At 33.5% G+C, this 12,449-nt stretch overlaps 1 protein-coding gene across 4 annotated transcripts in view; it reads right to left on the reverse strand.

Moving 5' to 3' along the window:
• Positions 1 to 12,449, reverse strand: part of SCN9A (sodium voltage-gated channel alpha subunit 9) — an 84,094-nt gene that overhangs the window by 25,385 nt on the left and 46,260 nt on the right. For all 4 annotated transcript variants that reach the window (XM_060106755.1, XM_060106753.1, XM_060106754.1 and 1 more), the window contains exon 17: positions 6,018 to 6,138. In XM_060106755.1, coding sequence (XP_059962738.1) covers positions 6,018 to 6,138 — 121 coding nt within the window. The remainder of the gene's footprint in view (positions 1 to 6,017; positions 6,139 to 12,449) is intronic.

The raw sequence follows: 12,449 nt of genomic DNA on the forward strand, positions 1-12,449 counted from the left end.
TCATTAAAAATATTGAGCCTATCCAGTAATAACTGCATATAATCATAAGCTGTCTGTCCTGAAACAACAAAGCTAGAATTCTCTTGATGAAATACATTTTTTGGACAATGTCTTGTTATGGCTTCTTTTATGATTCTGTAGTGAAATTATTCATTGATCCTTAATATGAGGTATCTCCTAGTACTTTAATTTCCAGTTTTATAGAAATGTAGCAAGTTATGTTTTTCTCCCAAGTCTGACATTTTTGCTAACAATTTTATGTGTCCTTGTCCTTTCTCTCTGGAAACTTCTAAGTTCCCAGAAGGCTGAACTGTGCCTGTTCTGCCCTTTCTTTCTGCTCACAGTACTTACTACAATCCTCTACATAGATTCATATGCTGGGATAGTTGACTTAAAAGACATAATCCCCCCAAAAAGAGTTCTAAAATCATGTAAGCATTAGTCATGATCTGAAGGGTCATGTCTTTGTGAATTCTAGAACTTACACAAACTTTGGATGAAATAGAAAAAAAAAAAAAAACCCAACAGGATGAAAGGAAAATATACACATGGTTTCATTTATCCATTGTTAATTATAGTTCACATGAACTCAGATCTGAAAGAATTTATCTTCATTGTATCTAAAACAATTACTTTATATCTCAAATGCCTTTAGTAAAGAAAGAATATTTTATAAAATGATATGAAAAAATAGTAAAAGGTAAGGCCAAAAATTGACACCAGATCATCTTTTTCAGGGCAAAAGAAAACACCAGATAGACTGGAAAAATTTAAGATGGAATTTTTTTAATTAACTTAATGCTTGAGACTTTAGAATTTATTTTAAAAACAAAGATCTTGTGCAGAACAGAATCTATCTGCATCAAGTATAATTACCAGAGGAGAAAGTTATCTCTGGTTAAGAAGATTTTACGATTTGGGATTTCTTTTTGTAGGTCTTAAGGTGGAAGAGAAATATTATTCTTATGATCGAGGCAGGCAAAGGCACTATATATTCTAATTAGAAAAGTAAGTAAACTTTTTATCTGAGATGAAGGTTCATAAATATTGTCCTCAGGATTTATCACACCTCAGAGAGTTTCTCTCTTATTTTGAGGCAGGAGAATAGGACCACTGCCTGTCTAGCTTTTATGCAAAGGCATATCCTAAGATATTTCCAACCTAGCTGGTTAGCAACGTTATCACACCTTCTTTTTTAAAAGGACTATTAATTAAATGTAAATTCAGCAGAGAATGTCTCAAACATTTTAATAGGTCCCCATGGGTAAATGCTATTTCTTTTGGGTGGTTTCATTAATTTGCTCTTGTGATCCATTAAATAAAACCTCTATTGTGTTTCATCGTGTTAAACTAATGCTTTCAAATAAAAAAGAAACCACAGGCCTCTTCTAAGTTTAGCCATTAATAAAAATATAACAGCATGATCAGTATAATTAATATAAAAGTTTATTAGGAAAACATGTCTTTTTTAAACACTTCTTAAAAACTTCTAAATCCTTTAAAATAAGTTTTTTGTCCACATTTTCTTTCCAAAAAAAGAAAAAAATAGGCACAAAGGAGTTGGTTATTGTGTTACTAAAGTTAGAATTAGTTATTAGTTATTTCATAGGAAGTGGAACTCAGAACATTTTGGGGGAAAGTTGAGTTAGCTCCTCCTACTAAATTAATAGAAAATACATTATTTTAAGGAAAAGAGTGTATCCTTCTCACACCCTAATCTTGATTTTGTGAATTACTAATTGTATAATCCAAAAGGAGTATAATATAAAACCAAGCAGAATCAGAGTCATGTCATGTTCATAATTATATAGATTGTAAAGACATGTAGAATTAAGGATAGTGAAGAACAGTACCAGATCTGGGGAAGGTACCTGAAGTCTTGAATGATAAAGCTAATGAAACAGAACTAAGGAAAAACACAGAATAAGAGGGAGGAGAAAAAGGTGAAGAGGAACAAGATGCAAATGAATAAAGTGATAGTTATGAAGTTAAAAAGGATCAATGGATGTGAGGCTATGAACAACAAAATCATTTTAGCATTCATCTTCACTGAAATACAACTATTCTGATTTAACTCTCCCACTTCCTTTGATTTTTCTGCTGCCTTTCAGGTAACAAAAACCTCTAGAGGCCAAATGCTGCTCTAAATTGGCACTGGTTCTAGCGCAACACTTGTCAACCAATCACGACTTGGTAAGGGTCATTTCCACTATGAGTAAACAAGTTCCCAATTTTCCATCCTGTCAAGCCCACTCATTTTGAACTCTTCATGTGGAAACCATATATTTCCAGTTTCTTGACGCCCCAAGCTTGGTGTCATCTTTGACTCTTCTAAAGAGAAGAAAGCTTTAACACCCAACATCTAATCCACCAGCAAATCCCTTCAGCTTTAACTTGAAAATATACTCAGAATCTCATACTCTCACCATCCCCAATACTCCCACAGTAGTCTGTGCTCCCATCATCTCTCACCTGGATAACCGCAGGGACATCCAAGAGGTTTCCCAGCTTCTGCCCTTGCTATCCACCTATCTGCTCTTAAGATGGCATTTTGTGAGACTTCTAAATGAGATTCTTACGTTTGTCAGTGCTCTTGAGATCTGGCCTCTACTGTGTCTCTAACCTCAACTTCTATCACCCTTTCCACTTCTCAATCTGTTCTACTCATACTGGCCTCTTGATTTTGTTTTCAAATGTGCATATCGCCACTTCAGGGTATGTGCCTTCATTACTCTGCTTAAAATACTCTTCCTTCATATATTTGCATGGTCCAATGTTATCTTTTTAGAAAGGCCTTCTCTGACCACTCTATTTGTATTAGAGTAGGCTTCTACCCCTCAATCTTAGTATTCCCATTTTCACTTTACTTCTCCATAGCATGTATCACTTATCGGACCTACTAAATATTTATATATTTATTTGGGTAAGAAACATTGTTTTTTTTCCCCTGCTCTATCTCTGTCTAGTGCTCAGGTCTGGGCCTGGCAGACAGAAGGTATTTAAGGATTATTTGTTGATTGGATAAAAGAATGATTAAGTGGATAAAGGGTTGAAGGGCTCAGAAAATTGGTTGCCCTGTTTAATTTATCAGGCTGAGCCTCTTAGCCCAGCAGGTCTGGTGAGTATAAAGTCTCGAGTGGAGCACAGCTGTTCAAAGTGATATGACTCAGAGATGTGTGTTTGCTAGTAGATTTTCTTGTCATTTAAAGAAATATATTTATCTGTTTATTTAAATTTTTATTGAGACCATACATACAGTATAGTACACATATTTTAAGTATATAGATTGATATTCTCATGTAACAGCCATGTAGGTCATGATATAACATTTCCAAGCACCCAGAAATCACCCTCATGCCCTTTCCCAATCTGTACCCCCTAAAGGTAACTACTAGTCTGACTTCTATCTTTGTAGATTGATTTTGCCTATTCTTCTCCTATTTTGCCCATTTTTTCCAGCTTTACTGAGGTATAATTGACAATTAAAAATTGTATATATTTAAGGTGTACAACTTGATGATTTGATATAGGTTTATACTGTGAAATAATCACCACAGTCAAGTTAATTAAATTGCCATCACCTCACATAGTTACCAATTTCTTCTTTTTGGGTGCGTTGAGAACATTTAAAATCTACCTTCAGCAAATTTCAAGTACACAACATGGTATTGTTAACTATACTCATATTGTTGTCCAGTAGATTTCCAGAATGCATTCATCTTGTACAACTGAAACTTTGGTTCTCAGTAAATTTTCAGTGGTCAAGACCACAATTCAGTGAAAATGTGTTTCTATAATATCTCTTATATACTAGACTCAAATTAGAAGTTATGAATAATCTCAAAGTCATTATATAAGTATTCTCATTGGTGTTTTATAGGATTAAAATAGCTTTGTAAAGTTTGATCTCAGTAAGATAGCACTTACAGTCTGAAATAGCTTAGCATTAATACTTTCTGCAGAGGGTTTAAGTTTTTCTAAAGCCCTTTTCTGATATAGAGCCATAATTTGTTTGATAAGCCCAAATTCTTTCTGGTTATCCTAGAATTTTAAGTCAGGGTCATTCATAAAATGTGTGGAAGAAATCTTGGTAGCATCTGTACAAATTTAAGTTTACATGGTACTAGACAATTTAATTTTATCGTGATGCTGAAATACATGATGATACTCTTAAATGCCTTTAATATGAACACTTCTAAAGAAAACTCCATGTGTTTTGCTTATGGTACTAATTTGAGCTAACACAAATTTCTATTAATTGGGTGTCACACTTTTTTGCTTCTCACACACACAAAAAATGACATTTGGCGTTTATTTAAAGAGAATTCATGCATCCATTGTAGTTTGCAGATATCTTTATTTGCTGGTCATTTTGTTTACTGCATGAGTGTTACAGGAGACTGGTTGAGAAAATCTTGAAGAATGAAAGTGAGTCAGTGATTTCTACAAAAAAACACAAATGCTGAGAGTTTAAGGCCATGAGTAGATCGTGAGTCATTAGCATCAAGGCTACCATTGCTTCTAGATAAGATTGTTAACAAAATACTTTAAAAACAATAAGGAAACTAGAAGGAGTTGAAAGACAGTACTGTGCTAATTAATTTATTAATGCTATCTCATTTAATCTCAACATCCCTATGATATGGATGTAAAATGTACCCATTTTACAGATAAGGCGTCTGAGGTACAAGACTAAAATTTGCTCAAGGTCTCATAGAGAGTTAGCAGTAGGCCAGTTAGAACACATATTTATCACGCTCCAAAGCTTGTACAATAAATTATTGTATTACATTGTAACCCTACTCTAGGTTTGCGTTTTTACTTAGATGACACAATACTTGCTTAGAAAACTGCATACTTTCCCAAGTCAAGTTCAAAGTTACTGCTTTGAATAAAATCCCTGAAAAATTCCAGGAGTAGTAAGAAGTTCAGTAAGATAGAAAGTGAAAAGGAATGAAAAGAGGCACTGTTATAAAATAAGACACTGAGGCCAAATGTAAAGGGCCTTACATGCCAAGTTAAGGACTTCAGGTTTTATCCTACCAATGGTTCTCAAATTTTAGTGTGCATCAGAATCCCCTGAAGGACTCGGACCCTATCTCCAGCGTTTCTGATCAACTTGTGTGTTTTGTGATCAACCTGTGGCTAGAAAGGGAGAGGTTAGGACTGACTTAAAGTCTAGCTTGAGAGGCAAGATAGATCATGACGTCACTAAATGTGATAGAGACTAGAAGAAGCTGTAGATTACATGTGGAAACCCCAATGAAGTTTGTTTTGAACTTATTCAACTGTTGTTTAAAGAACAGATGGAAATGAGCAATGGGGAGCTGGAACTTGAATGAAGTCAGGGGTAAAGATAAAGATTTAAGAGCAACAACACAAAAATGGTTGCTTACACCACAGACATGGATGAAACCGCTTAGGGCTAGAGAATAAGAAAAGTAGATAACCAAGCATCAAAATGTGGGGGATCGTCATTATTTAAGGTTTGTGCATAAAAAATAGTCACTAAAAGAAACAGGGGAAGAAACTCAGAATTCTCAGTGATGTAAAAGAAGAACAAAAATAGAGTGTGGCCTCTGAAACCGAGGGAAGGAAGAATTTTGAGACAGACTATGGTCAACTGTATCAAATGGTTTCCTGACAGAGTAGCTCCAGCTTTTGATGAAAAGGACAACAGTACCATCTATCCCATTAATTTGTTTACTGGTTCCATGGAGCTGGGAACATGAATTAAGGATCTAAAGGAGAATATGAACATCTTTCAGTAAGTAGAGTGCTATATAGTATAACAGCGTCTTTGTCATAAATTACTGTTAGTAGCATATCATAAGTGTGGAAACTGAAGCTTAGAAAGCTCCAGCAACTTGCCCTTAGTCACAGAGCCATGACTGAATCAGCATGGAACAGAGTCTTCTGACTTTTTACTCATCAACCCCCAGTAAGTATTAGGTTTTAAGACCAAAGCCAAAACACTAATAAATGGCTGCTAACTGAGGTCTCAATTTTTCTCTTACCGTCTGTAAAACAGGCCTGTGGCTCATCTGAATTTACAGGCTCAGCCTCTGCTTCCTCTCCTTCTCCTGGCACAGGGTTATCAACTGTGCTGCACTCAGAGGAACTCGATCCGTTCAGCCTCTAAAAAGAAATTCACCACCCCACCAGAGAGTTCATTTAGGGTTCATTCAAATCTTGCATTAAAACCATATTTGATAATCAGAGTCATGCAAAGTGTTATGAAAAAAGATTAACAGTATGATGGCCATAAAAACATATAAACATACATTGAGGTCAGGTCACCTTACAATGCATCTGTGCTTGATCTTTCTATCTACACATCCTGTGAAAAATACATTTCCTTATTTTTAGTATGCTAACAAGTTATGGACAGAATTAGTCTTAAGGTAATATTTTTATGTAAACTATAACATCTGCAAAGTATTGGCCACATTTTTATTTTGTTTTATGTTTAATATAAATTTGTATACACCAATAATTACTATCTTAGAACAACCAAGACCCTGATAGAAATAATATACAAGTGCCAAATTGCCAACACCTGATAATTGAAAGGTCAGATCTGACAACTGGCAGAAAAAGCTTGTTGGTACTTAACATTTTTAAAAAGAATAAAATCAGTGTAAAATGAAATCCAAACATATTTTTTCTATTAACACTTGGATTTGAGAATATGTATCAGGATGATATAGATAGAAGGCCTTTCATCAAAACAAAAAGAGTCAAATACTGTATTGGAATCAAAATGTCAAAGACCATAGCAATTGTCTTGTCCAATACCACCTATTTCAGTGATAGAATTTCAGGATACAGTAGAAGAGATCATAAATATTATTTATAATGTCAAGAGATAGTGGCTACTAAAGTGAGCATCACATGCAAACTCTGAAACAAAGATTCCATGAAATTGAACATGGCAGACCAACACATGAGAGGAATGAATTCATTGTCATTATGATCATAAAACTGATCATAACACAAATTTTTCCCACTCAGAACTTTGTGATCAAACATGATGTTTACACACATACACATACACAGAAAGTTTTAGATAAAATACACACAGCAATTGTAGCAAAACTGTGTCAAATTTTCCTAATATTATTTTATAAGGGGTAGAGCAGCACATCAATGGAAGAGTTCAATTTTCATTCTCATTTGCTAAACGACATGTGAATATTGAAAACTACTAGTTATTATAGCATGTACTTCTCTTAATAAGATTACAGCTTTACTTGTTTTTTCTAAGAATACTTCAAACAAATGTAAGTGCTAAAAATGAGGAAATACTCATTTAAATTGATTCTTCAATCTATTGATTTGCATTAAGATCATAGGCCCAAACTAAAATATTAACTTTTAGAGAATGACTTTGGAAGCTAAAAGTATACTTTATGGGTACCACATTAAATTCTCAGCACTATTATTATCACACAGTATTCACTATCGGTAAAAAAGGCATTGATAAGAATTGAACATAAGGAATGATGTAAGCAAAGTGGTTTGTATAACTGAGGTAAAGCATTATGAACACTCTATTAAATTACTACTTCTAATCTACATTGGCATAGAAGTATTATTCCCACATAGTCGACGGGTTTTAAAATATTATGTCATTAACAGTATCAATATGAAATTTCACTTAAGAAGCATGTTATTTAAACTGATTGAATTCATCTAAAATTACTTTAAAATAAAGCAAATACAAATTAATTGTAAGACAATATCCTGTAAGACTTAAGGTTTCAAAATATATATTACTCCAGGAAACAATGGGGAAACTTATAATTATTAATATGTTCTATTGTGCCAATTAACACAAAAACCCATTTTAAGTACCATATCTAAAAGACTACAATTATTTGATGTCCTCAATTCTTGACCTTTCAGTTGCAAGTGAACTGTCACTAGGGAACTGAAGGACAAGGCACTATGATTCTGTGGAGATGAGACCAAACATTTCCATGCTGAAAAAAAAGTTATTGGCTTGGACCTTGAGGAAAAGCAGTGGGTGAAATAGCTGATAGAATACAAAGCTCCTCCCTGCTACTAGCCAAAATACTGACAACTAGGATATAGTTATAATGATTTTCTCTCACCTTGTAACAACTTTTAAATAAAATGTTTCAAATCTGAAGAACCCTGACTTATGTTAAATTAATGAAAGCATCTTCAACCTCAACATTTGGTTTTCTCACTCTTTAAAAGAGCATTAACAAAGCAGACTTATGCCAAGTTAATTTATAAGTAAAAATTAAGATGATTTTATGACGTGTATTCTTGCCATTGAAGCCTTCCCCCCCCCCATAACTTTTATGGCAATTTTTTGTCAATTAAATTCGGAGTTTGGCTCGGATTTTACATCATAAATGAGTTATTCAAAATTATTCCTCATTGGAACAGAAATTATCAAAATATTTAATATGAACTATAATTTGTATCACAAGCCAAATTCAATGTTTAGAATGTTTTTAGGAATTCAATGTTTTCCTGGGAATGCATTAAGTACTCACAAGTAGCTATTTCAGTACTGCATATAATGTTAAATATTTATGGGCATGTCCTAGCAATATAGACAGTTTAGTTTTAATCTATTCAGCTTTTAAACTTCATACCTACTAAAGCAGAAGTTTCTTTAACAGGGTCCAGAAAGGATATTTTTAAATAGAAAGGTTAACATCTATTACAAAGGTTTTCTCTTGAAGGTAAATTCTTTTAAATTTCATAGTAGGCATTGCTAGATTTAACTACTGAATCTTCTTTTATTCTTGTTTAGTATACAGTGAAGATCAAGTCAATCATTTGTATCATTTTATATAATTAATTATATGATTATTTTCATTTCTGTATACTCAATCATTTACTATTAGTTTTCTTGTGATTTTGGAAATGGAAGAATAATTATACTATACTAAGAGCAGTGAAATAAATACTTCAGTATGAAAAAGTTCCCTTCTGGTTTTATAAATAGGTCATTTTAAAATTTCACGTCGATTTTATTTTTAGTAAAATGTGAAATATACTTTTTGTCTATTACTTCTTTGCTTGTCAACAAAGATAATTTTTAATCTTTGGTGGTCTACATATAAATAGAAATAAGTGTAAAAATAGGACCATAAAGGTAGACTCACTAGTATAGTATAGAATAGGAAATATGCTATAGTTAGTATTCCTGCCTTTTTATTAAATAATATGGTATTGACTGTAGGTACTTTCTAATTTTTTTCTTTCTTTCCTTTAAATAAAACCTATACACTTGATTCAAAAATTTCAAATGTACAATAGCATGTGATGAAAAATACAAGTCCCCTCCACTCTCGCCCTGATTCTATTTCCTTTAGGTAATTACTATACTATATATATGTACTTTTTGACATGTCTTTCTATATTCTTCAATGAACATCCATAAAACACTGAAGTAGTTTTGAAACATCCTACTCTTGATTATAAACTTATGTAGCTATTTCACTATTGAAAATATGATCAAATTAAAGCTTAATTATTCTTCATGGATCTCCTTTTGTCTTGAAGGTGTGTTTTCTACAACACTGCATATAAGTAGAAACTCTGTTAAATATAGGTGTCATATGAAAAACTACCCTAGGCTGGTCACTTACAAATTTGTTACTGTCATTTCCTGAAATAGGCGATCTCATTGTAAGCCTATTTGATGCTAGTATGGATGGTGGTTAATGTTAGTTGGTCATTTATTTCGAGAGGTATGAAGTAGGATTGTCTAATAACTTGACCATCTGGCACTCAAAATCAAAAACACTATCAACATATAGCAGCACTGTAGAAAACACAGAACTCAACAAAAGCCTTATTCAAAGAGGATGGTTGGTGTTGAAAACATCCCAAAGATGTCATGTTTAAAGTACGTGCTATAAGGCTGTTTGCTTCACACAACACAAGAAAGGTATTCTTCGAGTAGCAGAGTCTAGAATAGTTATTTCACCTGAATGTCCAAACAAAAAAACCCAAAGGACAGCAAGAAGATTGAAAGAAGCAAATCAAGAGGAAGGGATGGGCATATAAGGGCAGAAAAATTATGGGAGACAGTAGTGATACACTAAGCTCCACTGTATGCCAATAAACAAGAAAGACTTTTATTAGATTCAAATCAATTAAACCCATCTTTTAATTTTATAGCCTAATTTTACAATTGATGTCAATAATGAGGGCTCTGAATCTATAATGAGGAGTAAAATGGTAAAGTTTAGAATAAGGATCAAAGAACATTTACAGAGGAATTCCACAGATAGCTACTATGCTTTGTGAGAGAAGTCCAATGTTTTTCCAAGTTTACCATTCTATTATGGGATAACGTGAATTTTAAAGCCAAAATATGCTTTCCTCTCCCTTGCAATTGTTAGGCTCTTTTTTTGCCTTCTGAAGAAATGCAAACACTACCCCTTTCAGCCTTTTAAAACTAAAGATTACCTATGGTATTACCATTTGTGGGGTTTTTTTTGTTTTTTTTTGTTTTTGAGAGTAATGATATTTAGTTTCTTTACATGATTTAGCTTCTGGGCCCCTCAAAGTCCCTCAAATCCTTTTCCAGTCTCTCTGGAATTCTGCTTTCTCTCAAAATTATTTTTAAAAGGCAAATACCATATGCTAACACATATATATGGAATCTAAAAAAAAAAAAGTCGTTAAGAAGAACCTAGGGGCAGGACAGGAATAAAGACACAGACATAGAGAATGGACTTGAGGACACAGGGAGGGGGAAGGGTAAGCTGGGACGAAGTTAGAGAGTGGCATGGACTAATATATACTACCAAATGTAAAATAGATAGCTAGTGGGAAGCAGCCGCATAGCACAGGGAGATCAGCTCTGTGCTTTGTGACCACCTAGAGGGGTGGAATAGGGAGGGTGGGAGGGAGACGCAAGAGGGAAGAGATATGGGGATATATGTATACATACAGCTGATTCACTTTGTTATACAGCAGCAACTAACACAACATTGTAAAGCAATTATACTCCAATAAAGATGTTAAAAAAAAAAGGCAATGCCCAAAGTTAAAAAGTACTCCAGATACACTTCATCAATGGAAAATTAAATATTTTTTTCCTCTCTGCGGTCTAGATTTTCATTTCACTTCCATTTAAGTTAGCAGAAAACAGTTTATTTACTAGTTAGAGTAAATTCTTTTCTCACATTATGGGCAACTAAAACTCCAGCACTTTTTTATATAAAGGGCAAGAAAATGGAGTTTTTCCTTTCCTAGTGTTTTATTGCTACTGGAGAAGCTGTGTAGGCTTTTTGGGAACAGTTGTTCATTCAGGAGGAAATCTACTTAACAATTCCATCACAGGGTCAAATGGTTTATAGTATTAGTTTTGATGGAGAAATAATGAGGTCAAATCGCAGTCACCACCAGCGGAATTCAAAATAAAGCAAATAGTTTACTGAAAGTTCCTAGTTTTCCCAGAATCTTCTACCTAGGGTACTTTCTATTCAATAACAGGAAAATTTATGTGACTGAAAGATCAAGATCAAGATCTTGCATATGAAAACAAACAAATGCAGCAAAGTTTGGTCATATAAGATCCGACCGGCTATAGATTTCTCAGCCAGATCCTACAGTATCATCAACTTCTTTCTAATGGAAAGGCAAATGGCATTCACCAGTAAGGTCTTGAAAGGTAAAGCAACCACTGGTAGTCAAAGGCTTTGTGTGCTAACACGGAACTGCTATTTGCAGAGAACAGTTATTTAAATAGCTGGAATACAGTGGGTCAAATCAGAAAGAATACCTTAAAAACTTTAGGAACGAACACTTAAATAGTTCTACTTTTGAGGCCTGCTAGGAAACTCCAAGAAGGTAAATACGGATTGGAACACAAGCAAACATGACAGGAAAATGTGAGGTAAAAGCATATACTCTATGACTCAAGGTCACTAAATAGTATTTATAATAAAAAAGGAAATGACAAAAAACAAACTACCTGTACATCTGAATGATTAACGGTATTCCCTAAAACTACCCATAATGAGGAAGGACAAGCAAAGAAATTCCAACTGGAACAATTCCAATTGGAACGATTCCAATAGTTTTTAAATACCTGGGCTTTTAATACTGCAAACACAATGTAAAATAAAATTTGGCACAGATAGAATATATTTTTCCTAACCTTTATGTAGGTAGCTTCTGCCAAAGAAAATTATTGTATTTCAAGTCAATTTTTTGCAACTGAATTTTTGTTTATTTGGAGAATGACCACCCCTTAATATGTACCTCATGTTTTCTAACAGTAGTTTGGTAAAAAAAAAAAAAAAAAAAAAAGTTATAATAATTTAGGAATTAAGCACACACACACATACACACTCATATATATTTCTAGAAACAGTTTTCTCAAAAATTGTGTTTCAGCTGTACATAGATACTATTGTATATGTGTACATCTTTACTTAGGTTCTAGG

The sequence above is a fragment of the Mesoplodon densirostris genome, chromosome 8 (genome assembly GCF_025265405.1).
Source record: "Mesoplodon densirostris isolate mMesDen1 chromosome 8, mMesDen1 primary haplotype, whole genome shotgun sequence".
Classification (NCBI taxonomy): domain Eukaryota; kingdom Metazoa; phylum Chordata; class Mammalia; order Artiodactyla; family Ziphiidae; genus Mesoplodon; species Mesoplodon densirostris.